We start from the raw sequence: 25,856 nt of genomic DNA on the forward strand, positions 1-25,856 counted from the left end.
GTAGTCATGCTGTAGTGCTGCAGAGGGATGAAGACTCCCCTCCACTGCTGCAGTCTGACAGCCAGCCCCATACTCCCTGAGGTCGTTGACCTCTAACAGTGCAGCAAACACTATGCAGATCACATACTGAACAGAAGGCGCAGCTCTGTCCTGCCATCCAATGCACACACCATGCAGAATGCAAAATATACCTAGTATCCTTACTGGCTTTGACAGTATACAGTCACTGGAAGGTAGCTCTGCTTGATTATGGCAAAAATCATAATTACAATTATTTTACTCAGTACTGAGATCACAATCATTTAACATGATTCCTCATTGATGTTGGAAGCGTCATGTGTATATTGAAGTTTTTAAAAAGAAAAAAACTTGTCTTTTTAACTGTGGATTTACTTGATCTTTAAACATAAACATGCCACAGCCTGGCTCAGAGGGAGTTTTGGCTTTTAGGGAGGAGCGGAAGCACACTACTTCAAAAGAAAGGGTGATCTGGATTTACAACACAAGACAAAATGAGAGCACCATTGTGAATAGGAATGTGGTGCAATAATCCTTTTATTTTGATTAATTTGTTTTCATAATTGCCAAAAGCCAAAATCGTAATTTGTAATTCGTAATTGAATCATAATTGAATTGTAGTTGATAATAAAATTTGATTGATCGCCCAGCCCTACTGGAGGGTGTAACTGGTGTTGTGTTATCACACATATACACTTCACATACCAAGTATAGTGGCTACTCCTTGTAAAATCACCCTTTTTGTTTTGTTTTGTGCAACACTCACTGCTTGTCCAGCCTTTACAACATATAATGGACAGATAACAATCCTCTTGTCACTGTAACAAGTTTGTCTTTATTTCACCCTTGAAGCAAAACTTTTTGCAGTCGGCTTGACTGACAAGACACAGTGTGCTGCACCGTGTGTGTGTGTGAGTGTGTGTGTGCATGCGTCCGTGCGCGTGCATGCATGCATTTGTCTGCACTCTGTATGTATATTTAGAAGCTTGTAATCCTTAGGTGTTGATGTCAGGCTCCCAAATTAGATCTGATCCTATTAGGATTATTTAGCTTCCTTTATCCAAGGTGGTAAGTGAGATTTTTTTTTTAGAAAAAAAATAATAGTAAAAGAGAGTAAAGGAAAGTGCTCAGACTAGAGAGCTGAGCATGAAGTGGATGATAAAGTATTGCGTCAATGATCATGAGGGTAGAGTAGTAGAGTGTTGTATTTCTCACTCTCTCTCTCTCTCTGACACATAAACACACACCCTACATTTTGCAACACTGCATTGCACCTTGGTTGTGTTATATTACTTTTTCTGTCTTACACACATAAGACACACTAACAGACACACACACACTTAGTGCTGCTTCGGCTGATTGTATCACATGATATTTTGTATGTAAAATCAGACTGGACTAGATGTTGTCTCAGCTCATCTCTGTCTCTGACAAACAATAATGTAAAAATTTAGCTGTTAAACTAATCAAGAGGCTCCTGCTGATATTTAGGTGGTAAACAGTAGCTATGTCATAGAAAATATTATGAGAATGACACTTGTGTGCAGTTTGCAAGTTTGAGACTCATAGAGGAGATTCTGGGTTAGTTTAAACTGTATTTTCCCAAAGGAAGTTTTCTTATGGATTTTTTCTATTTTTAAACAATTGATAAATGTCGTTTTATGTTGTTTTAAGTGAGGTTTGATGGTACAGATAACAGTCTCTGCTTTAGTCTGTTCACGTTTGAATGTTAGTATTGGACGCAGAGTCACACCCCCCCACCCCCCAACTTTACTACAGTTACTGCTAACCAGTTTCCAGAGACTGACCTTGTCCTGTGTAAGTCACCTGCATGGCTGCCTGCCTAGCTGCTCTGCTACAGCTGCTATGTAAGCAGAAACAATCCTACACACACACACACACACAAACACACACTGTACGCACTGTACACCCCACCCCACCCCACCCAAGTGTACAGAAAGCAAAGCAGGGGCAGAGGCAAGTGCGGTTTTGCCCAGGAGCGAGATGCTTGTCAAAGGCTCAGTTCAGATGAGAAAAGGGGGGGTGAGTGTGTGTGGTAAAGAAAGAGATGAAATCAAGTCAAAGATACACCCCACACTCCAATCTTCCTCTCGTTGCCCCCGCCTCCCTCCCCTTCTACTTGCCCTTCACCTCCCCATCTCTCCATCTTCCTCTGTTTCTCCTCTATCCCCTGCCTCTGTCTCTGTTTTACTTTTGCTTTCATCCTGCCTCTGCTCCACCCATCCCTCCTCTTTATGGTTCTCTTGCATCTCTCTCTGTCTCGTCTCTCCATGCGCTTTGACCACTTCTCTTTCTCATTATCGCTACTCCTGAACCCCCCCTCCCAACACACACACACACACACACAAACACACAAACACACACACATACCTCCCTCCCTCTCCTCCCTGCTCTCCTCCTTCCTCCTCCCTCTCTCCTCTCCTGTCCAGTGTGGTTCAATGATGCAGTGATTCATAGCTGCAGTAGGCGCTGCCTGATGGTCATGTGACCAAAGCCTGCCTGACAACATGGAGAACAACGCAGCCTGGCTGGCACATGCACACGCACACACTTCCTCATACACACGTACACACACTGTGCTCACTTTGTCACACCGGCGCATGCTCACATCCTCTCCTCTTTCTCACAAACACACTCTGACAAGGCATAAAAAGCATCACACTTGTGCCTTGATGAATGCCCACACCCAGCGTGCTGTAGCTCGCTTTCATGATTTTCCCGTCACAGCGAGCCACTCTCTCGACAGTTTCTGCACAGTAAATAATAAAATGAATTGATGTTCCCACTTTGCAACTTCAGTCCTAATTAATTATTCATAATCACGTTTAGCTTGACTTCCTCTGCAATCGCCTCCACTGTATCACGCCTAGTGTTGTGGTCATTGGCAGTGATGCAGCCATTGTTGATTGTCATAACACCTGGCATCCTATATTTCAGTCAGTCTTCTTTCCTTGTCACTGTTTCCTGGAGTATTCTGGGGGCAGTGCAGTGTCCTTGTAGTTGAAGGAAATGCCTCAGAAGAAAAAGGAGGTGGCAGGTTTGATTCCTGTGACAGCTGGCGTGTGTTTCATTCAAAACATCTTGTAGCAAGGCAATGAACATAGTGTCTAGTCGCCTCACTCCTCAGTGCCCCTTCAGGTACGACCCCCCTGATGAAATATATATGACTTACGTGCCTGCCTGCATCTCAAATGGATGTTCAAAGATGCAGGAAGTTCTCAGCTGTCCGATGCAGTAATGCCGGTTTGTCACTCATGATGCCAGAGCCATAATATTTAACTTTCTTTTCCTTGTTGCCGGGTGGATGTTTGACATTCCTTCTATAGCAAGTAACAAAGAAAACTCACCCAACTCTCTCTTTTCTTTCCCCCTATGTTGACCTGGTTTTGTGCAGGTGGAGCTGGGCAGGAAGCAGGAAGTGGTGGTGTACGACCAGAGCTCCAAAGAGGCAGGGCATCTGTCCAAAGACGGCTTCGTCCACATTCTCATGGGAAAGCTGGAGGGCACCTTCCATAGAGTGTCTTTACTCACTGGTACGCACACGTGTTTGTGTATTAGTGTGTGTGTGTGTTTGGTGAGACTGGGTGACATGGTGGGCATTGTGTTTTTTTTTGTTTTGCTTTAGAATCTGTGTTTAATCAGATATGCCCCAGTGTTTCCCTATGCATTATCTTCCCAGTGTCATGCAGTGTGCAGGTGCATCGCCTCCACTCCTCTCCCAGTTTGAGTGCAGCTGCATGTCATGGCGCCATTTGGTCAGCAGATGTCACCGATGAGAATAACTCACAGCAAGCATTCATCCATCACAATTGCATTATACTACTTGTAACCCCCGTTCCTGAATTGGTAACACTAATCACACTATGAGCTATTTGGCATCAGGTTCACTGGTATATATGTGGAGATGGGAGAGAGAGGAGGAAGTGCAGAAGCACGCTGCTTGGATACAAAGCCTCTCTGATGACTCTTTGATGTTTAAGCCTCACTGCAGTCTTTCTCTTACCCAGCATCGCTGAAATAAAGCTGAAGCTTAAGTTCCAATCCTCCAGCCTTATTTACTCCAGTTATTATCCTGTCATAGTGGCCACTAAGCACACTAAGACTTATAATTGAGCCCCAGTGAGACTGTTAATAGCCTCGTTGAGTTAATAACTTCTCGATAGCGATGACTGCGGCTTTTTAAGGGAGGAAGTAGGCAAAACGCACGCACACACACAATGCATAGACATAACAGAGGCTTAGGAATCCGTCCCAAATGTGTCACCGCAGAAAGGAAAGTGTAATCTGCCTCAGTCAGGATTGGAATTGAGACGGCAGAGACATGCTGCTCGGGTAAATCTCTGCTCTCCTCCCAGTATCCCTTCTTATTCTTCTCCTCCTCTCACTTCTCTCCCTCTTCTAGGAGATTAGCACTTTTCCATGAGTCATTCATAGATGCCGAGGATTGCCTCAAAGCACCCAGGCTCCACAATTAGTCACAGTCACAGATATATATTGAGCGCATGCTTGTGCCGGGCACACCCGCGGTTATACATACACGGGCGCACGCACACACACACACGTATTCGCAGTCATGTCACATCACACACACACTTTCTCTTTCACTCTGAAAGCTAGGATTTTCCATCTCAGCTTTTTTATCAGGTATCATATCCTTCTTAATGAAAGACTGCTTGTCAGCGATTCCCTTCTTCTCCTCTTTATCAGTCTCCTCAGCTCACACTCTCCCTGCATTTTGCTCAGGAAAGAGGAATCACACCTCTTCCATTTCTGTCCCCTCTTTTCTGCTGTTTCCACGACAACAGTGGCAGAGAATATTCTCCACAAGGAGTCAGCCAATGGCATTGGTCGTTGTTTGGGTGGTTGTATTATCAGGGTCAGTGGAGTTAACAGCCAGTGTCTGTGCATACTTGATGTATGTGTGTGGGCAGATAGAGAGCCTTACGTGTACATGCCTGCGTGCTTGCTTGCATGCATGCATTAGTGCCTACAACACATGCATTCATGCAGGATATAAATTATGTGAATGAGTGCTGCAGGATCTGCTTGTATGTGAAGTAAAAACTAGTTAGCCGCTGAATTTTCATGAGTCAGAGACAGACAGTGTGAGAGATTGAATAATTTTTTTTTTTTTTAGGCTTCAGTGGCTCTCCAGTCGGTGTCCAGGGGTCTTTTAAATGGTTTCAGTGGGTCCCCAGCTAAATGATATGCAATTTATTTTGACGTTTCTATTTATAGGTTTAATTTTTTCACTGTGAAGTCCTCCTGTGCAGAGGTAGTTACACAATTCAGAGCCAATTGAACGGCAAAATTTTTTGTCATGTGGGTCTTAGACTGGACTCTATGACATAATGTGCATTAATTCAGGGCTCATAACATAAAAATAGTTAGTATAGAAAATACATAGAGATGAGAGACAGCTATTAAGTGTGTGTGTGGATGTGTCAGACAGAGGGAGTGTGTGAGCAAGCTGCCAGCACCCATATCTTTGTCAAATGGCAATAACAGACAGCTGACCGTAGGGAGAAAGGAAGTGCCAGGAGGACTCAGAGGTCAGGGGTCGTGATGTGTCTTTGAAAAGCACATCACGACCACGACCACCCCCGTCTTTCACTCCAGCATCCCAGGCTAGTCGGTCTGATTAAACATATCAGTAGGAATGAGGTCATCTCTTTGTCTTTTTTCTCTCTTTCTCCCTGTTTGTGTGTGGTTTCACCTTCACTCAGTGTTTAAGGATTAGAGGTTGTTTTAAACTGTTATGAGGAACCTTCCTTATCATTTCTCCTTTTCTCTGTCCTCCCACCCCCACCCCCCTACCCCCTTCTCCCACCTCTCCCCTCTGCCCCTCTCCTGAACTGATGATTTATGATGCCATTAATTCTGGCAATGACTTCATATCAGACTGACGACTTGCATTCAGCCTCATGTATGCAGACCACACACACACATGCACTGCACACACTATTGCCTGCAGCATCGCTCCGGACCAAGTGAGGAGTCGAATGCTGCGGGTGGGAGTGGAATGAGGGAGGCTCAGATAGCGATGAGATGAAACGAGCTGAATCCATAAATGGGATGGACAGGGCGAATAAAAGAATAATTACCAAGCTTGGTCTTGCTGTCTGGGGTAGAGGGGATTTTCTGCCTTAACTGTTATGTATGCACTGAAGGGAAAGATTAGAACACACACACGCACGCGCACACACACACACACACAACACAACACACGCATACTCTTAAAGTTGCATGCAATAGTGGTGTTTTGCATGACCAAATACAGCTAAATACAGCTAATGTCTCATATTTTGAAGTTAAACTGTCATCGCTGAATTCAACTTCTTGGAAAGATGAAAGAGTGGCAGCTTGTCAGGACATGTTGCATAACGTGACTGCAGCTCTTGTGGGACTTAATTGATCCAAAACCAATCACTGAGTCTTCTTAGGTTTCCCTCCATTTGCCACACAATCAATACATCTAACTGAAAAAGCATAGCACTTCCTATACATGGATGATGTCATACAGGGCTGTTATTTTTGTGAATGAAATGACTAATCTGGGTTGCCAAAGTTTGAGTTTGAATATATATTTTCACACAGGATGTGGTGCTGGTGGCTGCTGGAAATGCACGAAAAGTGTGGAACAGTGTGTATATAAGCACTCGCATGCATGTGCATGTGCATGTGTTTGCGTTATTACTTCATCGAGTGTGCGAAAGTGTTTGTGAGAAACATACCCTCTGAGGACAGCCATATTTTTACCACAGCAATGACCTCATCGAGCTGGAGCCGAGGCTGATGCGTCTTGCCTTTTTCAGAGCTCTGCCTTCGTGTTTGTGTGTGTGTGTGTGTGTGTGTGTGTGTGTGTTTGTGTACAGAGAAGAACAAGAGTTGGCCGGAGCCAGCTGTGTCCCCAGTGGGGCTGAAGTTTGTGTGTTTCCCACCAGTTTGCAGTCCAGAGCTCAACCAAGACAACACTGACTGCTAGTGTGTGGCTACGTGGTTTTCTAGCTGATGCAAACGAGCGCGTCATCAGCTGTAACATGTCCTTTGCCAGGGTAAAACAGTTTGATGTTGGCATCTGAACCTGTCTCGTTGTTCTGGTATTAGTATTAGATGCCAGACAGACAAAATAGGGAGAATAATCAGGCAGACAGGGAGAGGAAAGTGTGGCATGCTCAGTGAGATCAAAAGATAAAGAGGTGGATAATGGTTTTGGAAAGGGAAGGGAGGTGGGAATACAAATAATAAAAAAAAAAAACAGTGCACTTTATTTATAGCACACTTTTCATTTAATCTCAAAATACTACGAGAACAAAAGAGGAAAGCATGTACTGCGGTCTGCCATCTGGAGAGAAAAGAACAAATGCAAAAAAAAAAAAAAAAGAAGAAGATGAATATAAAACGAACCGACTTTCAGGAAAATAGATCTTGAAACAGAGACAGTGGTGCATGTTTACCAGGTGTGTGCTTCATGCATCTCATGTTTTTGAGTTCTGAGTGTGTGTGTGTGTGTGTGTGTGTGTGTGTGTGTGTGTCTGTGTGTTTGTGGCTTGCAGATGTGCAATGACTGCTCCTAATCTTTCCTGCCACCATCTGCCAGTGTTTTTCTCAGGATTATCAAAGCGACACACCGCTGGCTCAGAGAGAAAGAGAGAAACAGGACACAAGGTAATGGAGAGAGCGGAGGGATGGAGGCACGTGCTGGATGTGTCTTGTTGACACACACCGGCTAGATAGATAGATGGATAGATAGATATATAGATAGATAGATAGATAGATGTATACACTCACATACAATCACATAGCCTTTTCATGATCATAATAGGACACAGTCAATCTAACAGTCTATTATTGTCTTAGGTTTATTTCATCATAAGGGTAACAGAGCCAACTCCACACCTGTGTTACAAAATGTGATGTTCTTTGGTGCTGCCTGTTCCCTTTTATTGAATCAGACGGGTATTAAGGTAGGTGAGCTAATCCCTAGATCTCCACATAGGTTTTTGCTCTGACCTCCACCTGCAGTGTAACAGCCAAACAGGCGTGATGAGACTGGGTTTGAGCAGGGCAACATGCTAACCCGGAGCCCCGTGCTGTCAAAGTGCCAGAGCAGCTCCAAAACACACAGGAGGAGACGAGGCGATGACACACTGATAGCAGTTATTAGGAGATGAAAGACACCTCGCTGTCATTTTCTCTTTCTTTCTCTCTCTCTCTCACTCACTCACTTAGTCTCTCTCACACACACACACACACACACACAGAGATACACACAGACACATGCACAGAAGCTGCAGTGTACCCCAGGGCTTTGATGAGATCAGGTTAGGGTGTGACTGCACAGACAGAGGTACAAAGGTCAATCCAGTTACGTGTCATTCTTCTGTGCTGTTACACAATGGGGCGGTGGCCCCTCTGCATGTGTGTGTGTGTGCGTGCATGTGTGTGCATGTGCGTGTGCATGTGTGCATCAGAGAGAAGCTGAAGAGGTGAGGTAATCGTGGGAGGCCGAATCTCACAATGCAGTCGTTCACAGAGACATTCCAGTGAGCTACATAAGGAGGGCTGTTTGTGTGTCAGTGTGTTTTTGTCCGTGTGTGTGTGTGTGTGTGTGTGCGCACGCGTGTGTGTACGCTTGCATGAATATGTGCATATGAAGTAGTGCGTGCACGCGCATTAGGCAGTGTTGGCGTGCATGTGAGAAAAAGGGGAAAGACAAAACACAAGGAGGAGAGCTATTGAGGAGATGAGGTAATACACCTCATTTCATCTTGAATACATGTCTGTGTTTGTGTGTGTGTGTGTGTGTGTGTGTGTGTGTGTGTGTAGGGGTCCATTCACCTCCAGTGTGTGCAGTTGTCTGCATTTGTGTTCACTCGTGTGTGTGTGTGTGTGTGTGTGTGTCAAAGTGTGTGTGTGGTCGTCGACGTCAGGCTCTCGCGCTGACCGTGCTCCTTCTCCAGCCTTCCCAGTAGAGAAAGACTTTCTTTATGGTTTCTTCTCCTTCAGGAGCCCAGGAGGAAGTCTCCACATCCTCCTGACCAGCCTGAGGGGAGCAGCTCAACTAGGATCACAGCCATAACACACACACACACACACACACACACACATATATATATGCACACACTCACGCATGCATGCAACATAGTTAAAGTGCAGGTCTGTGCAGTCCACTTGGGACGCTTCAAACAACAGGAGGACGTAAATAACTCTGATTGCTTTCAAAGGCTTAAGCTTCCTCAACAGAAACATCTCCAGCAGGAACTTTCATTTACACCGCAGCCGATAGTGTAACTCACTTGGCCAGACAAAGTTTTCCCCTGATTTTCATTGCTGCCATAAAGCAGCAGAGTTTATCACTGAAAGGCTTACAACTGAAAAGTTTAATGTGTGTTCTTAGTAATTTGATCCGGATAGCCTCATGTAAAGGGATGAGCTCATGCGTTTTGATTGGCCGTTCCTGTGCCTCCAGCCGTCTTTTGATTGGCCGCGGCGCGGGTCATGGAGTCACAGAGGTCGCGCTTGTTTTATGGTTGCGTGCCTGAGGTGCGGGTTCTCCCTCGCTCCATCGTTCATCGTGCTCTTTCCAGCCGTCCTTCTTGCCCCCTCTCTCTCTTTCTCTCTCTCTCTAAGCTTACCCCCTCTAACCTGCCCCGTTTGCACCTCCTCCTCCTCCTCTGTCGCTCTATCTGACCCCTCTCCATTATGCCGTGGGGAGCTCCAGCAGATCAATGATTTCATTGAGAAGGAGCCAGCGGTGCCATTAGGAGGTGAGCTCACCTTCCCCGGGGAGATCTGGCACATTATTCTCAATGACCTCGCCTTCCTCCCGTGCTCCATCCTTCCTTACATCTCTCCTTCTCTCTTTCACCCCAGCTACCTTCCCGTCCACCCCCGTCCTCCTCCTCCTCTTCCACCTCACCTTCCTCTCCCCCCCGGTTTCTCCCTCTTTTCCCCCCCCCATCTACTCCTCCTCCTTTCTTTCTCCTCGCCTCTGTTTCACGGTGCTGAGAACAGAGCTCTATTTTTAGGCCCAGACTCCTGCGGTCGTCACATCTGGCGCCAGTGGCCTCGGTGCTCTCACCCTGGCCCGTACATACACAAACACACACACACACACACACACACCAGCCCCACCCCAGTCAGCACTAAGGGAGCATGAAAGGTCAAAGAAAATGGCCTGCAAGAATATCAATGACATCACCTCTCTCCTCTGAAAGTGTTACAGACTTAGAGAAGCCTCGGTGACACAATGTGCTATTTTCTGCAAGCAGTCACTCTGCAGGTATGTGAGGCGATGACTCTGTTTGCTTGTTTGGTTGTTTGTTTGTTGGGTTTTTGGGTTTTCCTTCGCGCTCACACCTTGATGAGGTATTGGGCAAACACACAAACACATCATCACATGAATAAGCGTGCGTGCACATTTATGCTGGGGCATGTACACACACACACACACATACACACACAAATTCACTTGTTCAGACACACACACATGTTAACAGGGCCCAGCAGAGGTCTGTACCGAGTTTTATGTAACAATGTTCTGTTTTTGCCAGTGCCCCCCCCCCCTTTTTTTTTTTTTTCTGTCTCATTGGCCTCACATGATGAGCTTGATGTCATTTTCCCCTTTTTCCCCACAAAACCGGAGAACAAAAACAGGCCAGTGGGGGTTTGTGTGTGTGTGTGTGTGTGTGTGTGTGTGTGTTTATGTGTGCCGCTGCCAAATGTTTCCACCATGACGTGATCTCACTGCTCTGCTTGCCTCCTCCTCTTCCTCCCCTCTCTTGCTCTTCCCCTTCTCCTCCATCACTTTGAGTCCCACGCTGGTTTCAAGGGGCCACACACACACACACACACACACACACACACACACAGACATACACTATACACTGTGAAATACAACCATAAGTATATACCATGGCATGCAAAGGGGAAAATGTCATTTGCTCACAAATGCACGCATAGGAAAGAAATGTACAGAAGCTACAGATGAAGGCTGCAGCCTGAAGACATCAGTGCACAGACACATGATCTCTTACATGACGTGGGGATGTACTTCAGAGAAAATCGATTTTCATTTCTCCATAAGACCTGCTGCAAAACTCTATCAAAAAGCTTTTGTTCTATATGGCTAAGCATGTTTAAAATAGCCCACCGTGTTTCGGCCAGCATGCCTTCATCTGGAGAATAGAGCCAAAAAAAAAAAAAAAAAAACAGGCAGGGGTATATTTAGACACAACAGACAGGTGATAACAATGACTGTGACTGCCCGAGGTAACACAGCAAACACAGAATGGAAGGTTATGCACAGAGGAAAAGTTAATTATTGGAAACTGATTAAAGTGAACGTGGAGAAATGAGATAAAGGTTAAGCGGTAGGAAGCTGTGAGATGTGTTTTGAAAGCAAAGTCAAGTCACTTTAATGATGTGGCACATTTAAAAAAACAACAGGAGTCGACCCAACGTGCCTCTCAGACATGGCAGATGGGTTTACAATGCAAATGTACAAGATTAAAAGACGAATACATAAAAGCCGAGACTAAAAATAAAAAGCACAAAGTGACTGTTAATACTAAAAAAAAATAAAGTCAAGTTATGTTACGATGGATTCTGTGTGGCAAAGTTTATAGTTAAGGAGAAATGTGCGCTGATATGAAATGAAATCTAAAAACAGTGAAGTGTAGATCTCAGATTGTCTCGTGTACAGACATGCACCGTAATCTCGGCTCGTTCTCCTTTCAAGCTGCACTTTTAATGCTTTATAATAAGTAAGGCCTGTGGAGGAGTGCTGTGAGACGGCACTTGTACCACAGTGCCCTGAATACTTCAACCGTAGTTGCTTGACCTGTTTTATGTATACAATCTGTTCACAGCGCATACCTCCCGGCTCCTGGCGTATTTGAAGTCTATGTGGAGGCATTCGGAACATCCCGGCCCGGCCCTGTAATGCATTCGTGGAGCATGAAACAAAAATAGTTTGTTTAAACTGTTACCTAGGCGGTGTCAACACATCAGGTCAACAGGAGCTGAAGTTGAACAGCGTACGGAGCGGGGGCCAGTTTCCCCCTCGCGACGCCCCCATCAGCACCTCATAACCGCTCGACATCTTCCGTGATTGTGGGCCAAGGCGCTCGCGAGCTCGCTGGTTCGGCTGCTTGCCGCCGCAGCATTTACACTGATGACTCTGACACACATATGGAGTGGAAATTTCCAGAGGCAGAATGAGGCTAAAGGAGTAGCTAACAATTAGGCTAGTTTACCCTCCCCGATCCTGGCCTGCGTCCACTGGATTCCATTCGTGCTCTGCCTGCCCACCGCCGCTCCTGTCATGGCGTCATTCCTTGGAACAATGGTGGATTCCTGTTTACCGCCGTGCCTGCGCCTTTGATGCGCTTTATCTCGGGGCATGCCGCGGCGTCGCTTCCTTGTTTACCTATGTGGTTGCCATGTTATTTTTCAGTCTTTTTAATCAGATTTGGACCGCAGCTCTACCATGTGGATGAGGTTTTATCTCTTGGCAGCACTTTGTGGCGCACTACTGTATGAGAGCGCCTATACTCTAATTATTTTCCCCAAAAAAAGATGTGGTTATTTTCTTTTCCAGGACGGTTGGCAGAGGAACAGAATAGTTGCCCGTATCAGGAGTTGTGTTTTAATTCTCGGCGATTTAGCGCTCTTCCTGGTATGTACACACACTTGTAACACAGCTCTTATTACGGTAAATACTTGCTGACCACACACAAACTTTGGGTCTGACCCTCTTGGGCTGCTGCTGCTGCTGCTTCCTGATAAAGGCGGGAGATTTTCCATCACCGCGGCAACAGGCTAAATTTGGAGTTCCAGTCAAGCCCAAGGCCCCAGATTGAGGAATGCTGCCATTTGTCATCATTCCCTGTCCTCTCGATATCCCTCCTCCCCCTCTTCTGCTTCCACACACACACACACACAGACAGAAGAACACTAACACACACAAGCTTGTACATAGATTATAGCAGCCTTGGACGCCACAAGGAATCCACTTCCCTCCTCTTGTGTAACCATTTCCTGTTTCAGATATGTCAAAGTGACATCAGGGCTCTCCAGGGTGGGAGAGGGAGGCGCGAGGGAACTCTGCATCTTGTTTGCGTGTTTACAGATATGTGTTTTTGTGTGCACATGTGTATATATTTGTGATGCGAGCGTGTGTACGAGCAGTAACACTCACTAATAGTATCATTCTGTTGACTGGAAACTCTGCTGGAAACTCGTAATCGGCGTCGAGGATTACGAAAGCGCTCTTCCAGCGAAGTTGGACGGCCTGCAGGCTCGACCGTGTCAGGGCGCATACAGAGACGGCTTGCCCAGTTCCTCTCAGCATCACGTCATTCTCTTTCTATTGTTCTGCTGGAGCTGACCCCAGTGATGTCACTGCTCCGTTGTGGATATGACACACACACACACATGCACACAGACACATACAGTCTCTAGGGCCCGTCGCGGCAGGAAAGCACACCCTGACCGCGGGTGCTGAGATAGCCGCTGTCACCATGTCCTGTACGCCCAGATACGGTCTCGAGAGTGTAAACTTTAATTTCTGCTGCACGGCTTTGTGTGAGAGTGCGCACAGCTGGGCGAGTAAGAGGTTACTCGGGTGGTGTGCTCATGCTCTATGTAGCCCTGGTAGCACTGTAGTTTGCATAATTTGATAAAATACATGTTTTAGATGTCCAAACTCATCCATTTTGTACATTGTGCAAAAAATACACCCAGTATCCCCTCTGTACAGACTTTATTTTGTAAAGTGAGGACCTTTTAGCACTAACTGCCAAAAAAAAACAAACAAAAAAAAAAACACAATGATTATGTCAGAGTCGGCCACTGATGAGAAACCTGTCGACTCAGCCATCAGATTACTTCCTTATTACTTGCAACTTTTTTGTCCATTGACTCTTAACAGTCACTTAAACTGGCCCTGTGCAATTCTGATTATTGCAGCTTTGACTGCTGGCTTTACTTTAATCCGTTCTTAACTAATTCATATATGACGATATCACTGAAACACAGCTAGGAGTACCATATTTTCATGTTTGGAACAGAATGATTTGGAAAATAACTGTATCTTCGAGTCTCGGTTTGGGTTTTTAAGTTTGCTATCTGAAGGAAAAAAAAAAAGACTGAAGTACATTTTTTACATATTTTATGTCTTGGACTGTGGTGTGCGTCATGCTGAGTGTTCTGATGAGATAACACGAGTGCAAGTGTTTGGGGATGAATAAGGAGAAAGACGCTTAAGACGCCGATCACAGCAGAGCACGGCGACACCCATATCCTGGACGGACTATAGAGAACACCCCGGTGCAATCTGGGCTGTCCAGGCTAATTGGGAAGAAAGGCAGACAAGTGAATGGTAAAGCGAGACGTGGAGGAGTGTGTGTGTATGTGTGTGTCATTTTGTGAGTGTGTGTGTGTGTGCGAACTCAACAGAGAGGGCCAGATGGAGCGGCCTCCAGCTCCGTTGTGAGGACCGTGTGTCTGTCAGCCTGCCCGCTGCGCTGATAGGAGCTAATTAACACCAAACTGATCTGAGACCTGCCTGTCTGCCCGTAGCGCCGATACAAGCTCATTAAAACTGGACTGATCCGCTGTCAGACCCGCTCTGTCAGAGCAACACATGTGAGTGTGTGTGTGTGTATGCATCAGACTCTCTTGCACAAGTTGCTTATAGAAAGAGAAAGAGAAGTCTGTTATTGCCTTCAATGCTGCAAGGAAGCCCAGCGCATCCCACCTCGCAACATTAGCATTTAGAATGAAATAACCATCCGTTATGCTCAAGTGAACCTCTGTAGACAAACTCACCTCTGGGGAAATCAAGACGGAGGCGAGGATCTCTCTCTCTCTCTCTCTTTCACACACACACACACACACTGAGCCTTTTTAACCCCTGCAGACAGATATGCATGGTTCCTGCACATCTTTAGTTATTCCCTCTCTCTCTCTCACTCACTCACACACATTACGTATAAACACTCGCATGCACTGTTCACCCACTGTATATCCAATCTCAGAAAACAGCCCGGAGCCGTCTCACTCGCAGCTAAAATTAACATTCACTCACTATCACTCACACTTAAGCACATACTGAATACACTGAGCTTCATGTGCATGCAAACACACTGTAAGCACATGCCTGCGGTGGCCGGCATTTCATGTTGAGGCTTAACAGCTCCCTCCCCTTATAATAAACCCCCGTCTCCATACACACATGCACATGCACACACGAGTGCATACACACCATTGAACATCTCCTACTGGGATTTTTAAGTAGTTCATCTGGGTTATGAGGGCCCGTCTGGTCTCCAACGCCCCCCTTGGTGTGTTTGATAGCTCCTCTCTCTCAAGTGTGTGTTTGAGTGAGTGTGTGTGTGTGTGTGTGTGTGTGTGTGCCTGTAAACTCATGCCTGCCAGTGAGACAGATTTGCTGGTGCAGTAGCCCAGGGCGCTGAGCTTCTCCAGGGGGCTAAGTTGTTTGGAGGGCAGGGGGTCTGCTGCATGATTGATGCAGGCAAGCCACCCTGCAGGCTGCACAGATAGAGATGAAACTGACAAACACACACACACACACACACACAGGCGTACAAACACACAACAAAGTAGTCCACCGACGCTCTCTTAATCGTATATAGTCTCCCACCCTCGCTTTCCACCTATAAGAAACACTCCCCCCACCCGTGTCTTCCCCTCGTTTCCCTCGTCATCTTCACCTTCTCACCTCGTTTGTTCAGTGCTATCATGCTGTCTTTATCTCTTGCCTCACTCCCTAGGCTCTCCATGCCGCCGTCTGTCCGAAAATGGGTGTAGGGGGAGAAGGTGTGTGTGTCCGTGTGTGTGTGTGTGGGGAGGGGGTTCTGTTAAAGGTAGGTGGGACAGAAAGGGGTCCCCTGGTGCGACTACCAGACCATCTCAACTCGCGTCTCCCTGCAGACCCAATCTCCCCCCCTTTTTTCTAACACCCCCCCCCCCACACACACACTCCTCACACCCCACCCCGCCCCCCTCAAGCCCCTCCCCCACCCTCGATTGCCCCATCCCTCCATCCCTTCCATCCCCTCTCTCTCTCCCCTGGTGACTACCTCACCCTCTAGGCATGGCAGCTGTGTTCTCCTGTAGGCATTACATCACTGCAAGAGCAGCCCTGTTACTGATCCCCTGACAACAGGCACTATCAACACACACACACATACACACATACACACACTTGCATGCGCACACACAAACACAGATGCACACATGCACATATACAGACACACACACCCAAACTCAGGCACACACACACACACACACACACTTGTGTACAGGCACATATGCTTGTGTTTACACATATTGAAGCAAATAACCGTCTACCTTATCCCTAAACGCTTTAGCAATGTCCTCACTGTCTTCGTCTCACCTTGCACCATTCATCCCCCTCACACATGGTTGCAACACACACACAGGTGCACACACAGATTAACACGCTCACACACACACACACACACACACGCATAAGTTATCCAGAGGATGACGTCTCTTTCCCCTGATATCCTGACAGATGATCCTGTGGTGTAGGATGACACTCCTGTCGCTGCCTGTCTCACTGGACAGGGATGGGTGGGGAGGATGGGTGTGGGGGTGTATAAAATATATTAATTGAAAAATATTTTATCTTAATACAGGTCCAGACTTACTCAGCAGCTTCATACTCAGAGAGAAATATCCAAATAAGGGTAGGACTTAACTCTAACGTCCTCCGGTGAAGGATTTATAAATAGTTAATGCATATTTTCTAACACACTATAACACTGTGGCACATAGTAGTAACATATAAGGATGTTGTTAACATCTATAAACATGTTTTAAATTGTGAATTCACAATTTTGGAGAACATACCAAACAGCACTGTCCTAAAATTGTGTCAATTCACTGTTTATAAGTATTAAAGTTATCCTTATATACACTTAACCTGTTATAGATGGTATGTATGAAAGCTTTTGTTAACCCTTTAACATAACACCGTTTATAAATGGCTTATTGGGGTTGCATGGTAAAAGAAACTAGGTTTTAAGGGATTATAATAACCTAGGTTTTCAAACAGTGGCACAAAACTATAAATCAGTTACTTCCCTACCTCTGTTGGATCCCTACATGACAAGAAATCAATGCCAAAATAGTTCTTTAATCCCTTATTTACAGGAGTGAATGACAAGGGAAAGCTTTTTATTTGTTTTGCAGTAGTACAGTAAATAAAGTCTTTCTTACATTAGGCTATTCCACGTCTAACACGCTCAACTCCCGTTGCTTGTACACGAGCGACGCTCGTTCCCCGCTGGTGTTCGCACCATTCACAACACACTGTGTGGCTTCCCGTCCTCAAACCCCGGGCCGTGTTGTCCCGGTCTCCAAGGCCCCTTTGGCCTTTGCACACATTCCTGCTCTCTCTTATACCACTATCTCATGCTCATCTCCGTTTCTCTCCCTGTCTGTTTTGGCTGGTCTCTATGTGCGTGTGTGTGTGTAAACTGTGCGTCGTCCCGGTAACAAGCCCTCTACCATTAAAGCCTGCTCTAAATCTAAGAGATGTCAAAGTGGGGATGGGGCGGGCGGGCGGGCGGGGAGGGGGGGGGGGTATTTGAGAGTGACCATCTTACCTATTTCTGTCACAGCGGGGCACACGTGTCTAGTCAATAAAAAGGGCTTGCTGTCATTTATAGCGTCTTGGCTGTAATCCTCTAATTAACACACCTACTATTCTGAGCCTTGTTACCCTGCTGAGGAGAGGAGGAGGAGGACGAGGAGGAGGAAGGGGTTTAGAGAAAATGGGGGCAGGGTGTTTACATCAGGAGCTCCAAAGAAGTTCACCATTAAAACGTGAGCGGCTACTCTCCTTTGTTGCCCTTGGCTTCTGCCGCCGTGGGTTTGCAGGTGCTGTGATGTGTGTTGTTGTGTGGTTCATGGCTGTGAGCCACACAGGCCCAACAACCAAACAGAGGTGTGAAATCACACCCGGGTGTTGATTGGTGTGTGTTAGAAGTGAAGTGACCCCAGCTGACCACTGCAGAGTGCCACACCTGTTCGTACCAGCTGGACTCGGCTAGGGCGCTCGCATGCTGATGAGGAACAAAGCAGCCGTTCTTGTTTGTTTGTTTGTTTGTTTGTGTCTGTGTGTGTGCCTGTGTACATATATGTGTACCTGGGTGTGCATGTGTGGTGGTGTGTGTGCATGTGTGCCTGCCTGTTCTTTGTCTGTGTGTTTGCTCATGGTTACCAAGCAAACGTCTGCATTTTTACAAAGCTTGTCATCATCGGGTGACCTATTTCCTCACGCTCCCTCCCGATGACCCGCGGTTGAGCGGCGGGTGACGTAAGGCTGTTCTCACCCATGTGTGTGATCATTCAGGGGTCTGCAGTGATGAGGTGAGGTCAGACAGTCACCGTGCAGCTGGCCCCCTAACTAGACATCCTGTTCAAGCTCATTTGTCCTTTCAACCGGGCCGATTTCTCTGATTTCTTCTTTTTGCTAAAGCCTATCTGACCTGGTTTGAATGTATTCAGTGTACCGTGATGTTTGGACCACAGATTGGGCAGACAATCAGGACAGAAGTTTTACTGGCCTGCTAACTCATAACAGTTTTTGTTTTTTTGTTTTTTTTTAAGTCTGTGCAACTTCTCACTTGAAAGAAATCGAATGACACCTAATGGCGATGGTATGAAAACTGTCCGCCAGGAAGAAGTGCTGTGTAAGCAATTAAAAAGTATTTAAAACGTACTTGCTTAGACGTATGGCTTTAGCTAAGACCCAGTCTCCTTCAGTGGCTATGTTAAGTTCTGTGCTGCTTTGTTTCCAGAGCTGGACTTGTGGCCTACATGTTTGTCATTCCATAGTAAAGTACCAGGAGCCTGTGGCCTGTCAGATGGATGATGGCTGCCGACCACTGGCTTGTTTGGTGTTCTCATCACCTCCAGTCTTCCCTTCCTCTCCGCTGTCTTCGCTTTTTTGGTCTGCTCCTCCCTTCTCCTCGCCTTCAGCTTTTCCTTTATCCTGTGCTCTCCTCTCCTCTCCTCTGATTTCATCTGCTCTCCTCTCCTCTCCATTTTCATCCTTCAATACTAGAACACAGTGTCCAAACAGGCGCATTAGACGAGAGCCAGCACAGGAAATGTGATGAAGTCACACACATTCCCTCACCTTCAGAGACAAATCAGCTTTCAACACACTGACATAGTCGTAATCCTCCTGCACTAAAGGTAATGTGCTTAAGCTACATTTAAAGCAAGAAATCTTAATTTGTTTCATGCAAAATAGCTCAAAGGAGAGATTGAAAAGAAATGGCACCGTCATCTTTTCTGTCCAGTATGATTTGAACATGAAAGGCCAATAGGTTATTCTGAAAAGTCAAATTCTTTTAGGCTGTTTTGCTTGAAACAATATTATGTTAACACTCGTATTACAACATACTCAAGACAGTCCTTCATTTTCAGGAGCATGTTATCATGCACGCTGACACAAACCTATTTCTCACATGTATTTCACCTCTACAGTCCACAACACTGTGACCATTTGGCTTTGTAACAGAGCGTATGTGTCTGCTGAACAGCCTGATCGCTGTGTCTCAGCCTCTGTCTTCCCCTGATGGAGGCCTGCTCCGCAGCTAGGCCCCTGAGGTGGCCGCATATTTGTTGGGTGAGTAAGGAATGTGGTTACATGCCTTAGACATTAGCTATGACGGAGCGCTGGCTCCACAAGAGAGGGAGGGTGCAAGGGAGGTAGCGAAGGAGGAGAGGAGGAGGGGGAGGAGGCAGGAGGGAGGGAGGGAGGGAGGGAGGGAGGGCAGGCAGAGTCTGAGCTCATGGCAAGTGAGCTCATTCACCCCCAGAGCTCGAGGAGAGAGTGCAGCTCCGTCATCGTCTTTACAGAGAGAGAGAGAGAGAAAGAAGAGGGAGGGAAGGGGAGGAGTGTAAATCAGCAGCTGAGCGAATGAGAGACAGGGAGAGTGGAGCAGCACAACAATAGTGGGCTGCTCTTCTGGCTGTGGGCTCACACACACACAGAGAGAGAGAGAGCACAGAGACACACAGACACTCTGTAAACCAGCTGCAGGCAGAATACAGCTGCCGTATACATACAGGCACTACAGGCTGCTCATTTTTGTTTTCCCTCTCTGTCTCTCTGTGGCGGCCATTCTTTACAAAACCACAGTGTACTAAATATTCACACAGCGGCATTTTAGGGATTTTTGTGGTCGCTTCTTTCTTTATGGGATTTTAGCCATAGGTGGACCTACTTATGGACTTTTTGACATTTTGGAGTAGCGTGCCTTTTTGTCTTCTGCACTGAGGGTCACTGCCTGGACACTGGAACAGCTGACTTGGGCAGAGTGGACTCGGGCACCACCAGGACTTTTGTCAACTCGGGACTTCTAAAATCAGAGCGTGGCCATACCACAGACAGCCCTCTAAGGAAAACACTTTGAAACAAGTGTTTGTTTGCTGTTACATTTTTGTGCTTTTGTTTCTTGGGGGGTGGTTGATTGCACCAGAGTCCCCTGGTGTGGACTTGAAGGAGCAACCCAACAGTTGCATCTGTGTGAGTGAGGGCGAGTGTGTGCTCTGGGGGATGCCTCTGGATGTGGTGATTGCCCCAGCGGAGGACTGTTTTTGGCCGGACCTGCAGGAGACAGACATGAGGCTGAAGATCAGGGTCCGCCGGATGAAGGAGGGCAGAGAGCTGCGAGGTGTGTATTTGCCTGGGAACAGAGGGAGAAGGAGATGTGGAAGGAATCGGGGTTAACAAGATAATGACAGTATGAGAATATCTGTCTTTGGCAAGGCACGTGCTGAGGATGTAGGCCTTTGTGTATGGAGGCAACAGGGTTATCACACCTAGTTAAAGATGCCAAGAATGTGCATTTTATGGGGATTTTTGGGGCAGGGGGGGCATAAGTGCTTGGAAATGTACATGTTGGGGATCTGGCTCAGGGACACACAGCTGCTCAGAATGGGAACGCAAGTTTAGAAGATGCGTACAAGGAGGGAAACCCCTGGCAAAGGTTGATGTACTGCAGACTGGTACAAAGGCACAGTGGGTTCCCAGGTATTGAAGTATTGCGGTCTGGACACACTACAAATGAAGGCTAGATGCTAAGTGATTTTCTCAGGATGCGTAATGGCACAGCGGTGAAATTTCCTGGTACAACTGAATGAGAGAATGCATGACTGCAGACACTCGGCCAAGCCCGCTAATTGTTTTCCCACTTTTTTGTTTGCAGAGTTAATGAGTTTAGAGAAACAGAATAGGAAAAAGGGGGATTAAGAGGATGACATCATGAAGAAGTGAAGCGATGAAGACGAGAGAATAAGAGAGGAAAAGAAAGAGGGGTGAAGGGGAGGGAAAAGAGAGCTCTGACCCGCGGTATGACATAGTGCTCATGCTCTCTCAGCCTGTGGTCATTGAGATGTAAAACTATCACAAAGGCTCTTTCTCTGTCTCTTTCTTCTCCTCTGCTCTTGGCTCTCTCCCGCTCTCTTTCTTGCTCGCTCTCTCTCTGCAGAACGGTGTCTTGTGGAGATTATGTTATCAATATGTGCGCTGTGTGCAGCGCGCACTGCAGGTGTTTAACATAACACCTTTCACACAGAGAGATGAGGCAATGCAGAGCCATTGGTACATTGTGCGTTTTAAACCCCTGAGCAATCCTTTTTACACATTGAAATGCACATACTACACATAATATATGCAAAACCACTTTATCTTTCCATAATATGAGGATAAAATGCAATTATTATTATTATTATCATTATTATTATTATTATTATCATAGTAGAATCTGTTTGTGCATATGTGTGTGTGTGTGTGTGTGTGTGTGTGTGTCAAAATAGATGAACATGTGTGTGAAGAGTGTGTGTAAATTTAGACTATACGCATATCAGGGCATATGAGAGATTCAAAGCCGCTCTCAACACCTGCCGCTGTTCACACTGGTGTGTGTGTGTGTGTGTGTGTGTCTATGTGTGTGTGTGCATGCATATGCAGTTATATCTCTTCACAGCCAGGCTGTACTGCTGGGACTGTCAAACTCATTAGCTCAGGGAGAAAAACTAGGGGAAAAATCACACATTTGTCATCAGCAGGTGAAAATAGAGGCGCTGTAAGTAAGAGTTGTGCCTGTCACCAGTTATTCTGAGGCGGCGCTGAGACGAGCCCTGTGGGAGAGGAACATTACTGGCTGCTCCACACTTCAACACTTCACACCATGTCATATACTGTATGTGTAACTGTACACAAAATTTATGATTGCAGAATAGATTATGCTGGCTTTAGCAGTGCATACCCTCCCATTTAGGGGAAACACGTCCTGCTGTAGCAGCAGTTGATGCAAATTACATATTCCCACTATCTGACCGCGTACAGGAGAGAGCTCCAGCAAACAGAGCCGCCTAACCGTCAGCCAAGATGATACGTAATCATACAGTCACTGCCAGCCATCATCAACCTGGCGCCCTGTGTGAAAAGCGATGACCTCATCCTACTAGCTCATCTATTGCCTGTCAATCCAGATATTTCTGACAGACGTGGCCTATCTCTCTCTCTCTCACACACACACACACACACACACAAATGCACATACATATACACACAGACTGCTACCCATTTTCCTGCTGCAGCACAGCCTTTGTGGAACAGAGTGGGACATGTGTGCAATGATGTCATGTTGGGGGCAGGGGGTGGGTGTATGTATGTGTGTGTGTGTGTGTGTGTGTGTGTGTGGAGGGTAGGGGGGTACATTGAGATGCTAATGTCCCCTCAGAGCGGAGGGGACAGCTGGAGGGGCACAGAGGATGGCGTCATGTCTCCCCCCATATGAACCATGGAGGAGAGTGAGGGGAGCGGGCGACGGAGGGAGGGAGGGGAAGGCAGTCATTCAGGCACATCAATGCCCCCAGGCTGTGGAGCGGTGCGTGTTGTGTGCGTGTGTGTGTGTGTGTGTGTGAACGCGCAAACGTTTGCTTCATGTGTACCCCCCTCCCCTACCTCCATTAACAGACAAGTTAAAGAGGGCAACTGAAAGCAGACACACAGAGGTTGAAACACGTTCGCACACACACAGGGGAGCAGGGATTCGGAGGGAGAGGGAAGGTGGGGGGAAGTGTGTGTGTGTGTGTGTGTGTGTTGGGGGGGTAGAGCCAGTATTGACGAGGCAGTCAATTGTACCAACAGCAGTGATGTAATACAGCACAGCTCCCATTAGCCATAACAGCCAGGCAGGCTCTGTGTGTCTGCTCAGTCGATATTTCAGGGATTCCACCTCTGTTTGCCGAATTTGAGCTGAATTTGATCTGGTGTGACTTGTGGTTTAAAAAAAAAAAAAAAAAAAAAAAAAATCACCCACATCTCCTTCCTTGATTTTTTTTTTTTTAAAACCTGTGCCTTTAAACTGTAAATTGTATTGATCTGTGGACATTTGCCTTGTTGTAAGAGCTGAGCGATGAGCAGAGTGACCCTCTCAGTACCAGCACTCTGAGAGGGAGGAGGAGGGGGTGGAGGGGTGGTGGGTGTGTGGGGGGGTGGGGGGGTTGCATAAGTGATGAAGTGGGGGAGAAGAAAACGGAAAAAGGAAGTCAGTGCTGGCTAGCGTTGCCAATGGCGACACAGTGCCCTCTTTCCCGGTTGTGTGAGTCTGTGTGTTCTCAAGTGATTTTTCTTCTTTATAATTTTTTTCTTTTCTTTTCTTTTCTTTTTTTTTTAAATGTGTGTTGGGTTAGTCACGTCCTGTCCCGGTACCACTTCCAAAAGCACAAAGATCTCGGATGCAGTGAGATCCAACCGGTGATCCAATGGCCCAAAAATAAACCTTTGCGTAATATTGCTGTGTGGCACAAGATCATCACTTACGCGTGTGACTGAAAATGAAGGCTCTCCTCACTGAGGCCTTTGTCTCCACTCCACAGAGAGAGACTGTGTTTATTTTAAAATTAAATAGCGCCGCTGGATTCGGCCCGGGACCCATGTCATCGATTTTGTCGCTCGGTAAAAATGCTGAATTGAGGGTTAAAAAGAGCGTTTCTGTCTTTCTTTCTGTTTTATTTTATTTTTATCTCCTCCGTGCCCCGGTGTGTCACCCTCCACTTGTGATCATACGGGGCTGAAGATGAACTCAGCTCTCCCAGTTGACTTTCTGATGTCATGTTAAAGGACAGCTGGGCTGGTGTGTGTCACCGGGTATTTTCAGTGATGTAAGTGTGAGTGTACCGCGTGTTTGTGTGTTTAGATCGGAATGGATGGATGTGTCATCATTTTCTTTCGGAGCATGTGAGGCCATGTCTGTTGTCTGGTGTATTTGGTAAAACTCAGTGTGTTCCTGTGCCCTTCACCCTCGTGTGTGCACGCGCGCGTGTGTGTGTGTGTGTTCTATTCCACCTTGACAACACTCATGGGGACATAATGAGCCAACGGCTGGCCACATCACCCCCCTCGCTGTCGTCATGGCAACCTCAACAAGGGGGGAGGGGGTCAGGTGACTAGGTGACAATAACACGCTATCTCCTGTGTGACTGAGATCCATTAACTCTGGCCCCGCTGTAAAAGTTTGGACAGAATGGAGGTGTTTGTAATTGTGTTGACGCAACGTCACTGTAATGTAATAGCCCTCAATGGAGCCAGCAGGCACTCAGTCCTGATCTCTTATCTCTGACTTCAGTCTGCCTATATGCCAGTAACCCCTTACTCACTCTCTCAGTCACCGAGCGGCTGCCTCGTTTTCCTGCCGTTTTGTTTTTCTTTCTTTTTTTTTACTCAAGATGAGGTCAGTTACAGCAATCATGGCTGTATTTTCATTTATTATTTTTTTTAAATTATGACCAAACATGGAAACTAGACGCACAAGATCAAAGAGATAGTCCACAGTGTTTTTATTTATACGTTCATTTCCCTACGTACACACAAACACACTTTCTCTGTACAGATGCAGTGTAACACACACACACACACACACGCACACCCACAAACACACACAGTGTCTCCACAGTGGAACGTCCTGTCTTGTGTCCTTCTAACAACTCTCTAACAATGTCCTTTCATAGAAAGGGAAATGGTTGCTGTGTGACGTGAGGCTTTTCCTGTTGATTTAACCGTCTCCAGGAACATACTACTTCCTCTCGCAAAGATAAATGCCTATGGCAGCAGCTATATGTAGCAGCATTTATTTTCAGTGTGTGTGTCTGTCTCTGTGTCTCTCTGTGTGTGTGTGCATGCGCGCGCCCTCACCAGCAGCTTGGGAACATAGAAGCCAGGAAGAAACCCTTCAAAGAACGACCTGAAAGAGATCCTTCCTTCCTCTACTCCCTCTGCTTTATCAATTACCTCTGTGAGGCCGGGAGAAAGAGAGAGAGGCCATGCTAGCAGCACCACCCACAGTTTAATCAGAACGGGGCAAGGGTTGAAATGTTGTGGTGCCGGTGTGGTCAAAGGCCAAGCTGGCAGCTACAAACGGCTCTTTAATCTCCACCACAGAGACGGAAAGGTTAGATAAAGGAGTCACACGGGCATAACACTCCTCCTTATCCCTTTCCTTCTTCACATGTGGCTCTCCCGCTCTTTTTTTTTTTTCATTCCGACTGTTTTTTCTCTCTTTCCCCCTCTGTATCTATCTATTTATCCATCCCTCCATCCCTTCTCCCCCTTCCACCTCCAGCCCTCCCCTCTGTGTGTCTCTGCCTGCCGGCTTCATGTGGAGGGCTGATGTCATCGCTTCGCCGGTTGCCATTAATAGCTGGAAACAGACAGGCCTTCTTCACTCTGCTCTTAA

General features: G+C 46.6%; 1 protein-coding gene across 4 annotated transcripts in view; it reads left to right on the top strand.

Annotated features, from left to right (window-relative positions):
* dusp8a (dual specificity phosphatase 8a) overlaps window positions 1–25,856 on the top strand; it is a 50,148-nt gene that overhangs the window by 16,897 nt on the left and 7,395 nt on the right. For 3 of the 4 annotated variants that reach the window (XM_030052824.1, XM_030052825.1, XM_030052826.1), the window contains one exon: window positions 3,434–3,572. In XM_030052824.1, the coding sequence (XP_029908684.1) occupies window positions 3,434–3,572 (139 nt within the window). Of the gene's footprint in view, window positions 1–3,433; window positions 3,573–19,934; window positions 20,787–25,856 lie in introns of those variants that run through there. The other variant, XM_030052827.1, reaches the window with a different exon arrangement.

Source organism: Myripristis murdjan, chromosome 6 (assembly GCF_902150065.1).
Source record: "Myripristis murdjan chromosome 6, fMyrMur1.1, whole genome shotgun sequence".
Lineage (NCBI taxonomy): Eukaryota > Metazoa > Chordata > Actinopteri > Holocentriformes > Holocentridae > Myripristis > Myripristis murdjan.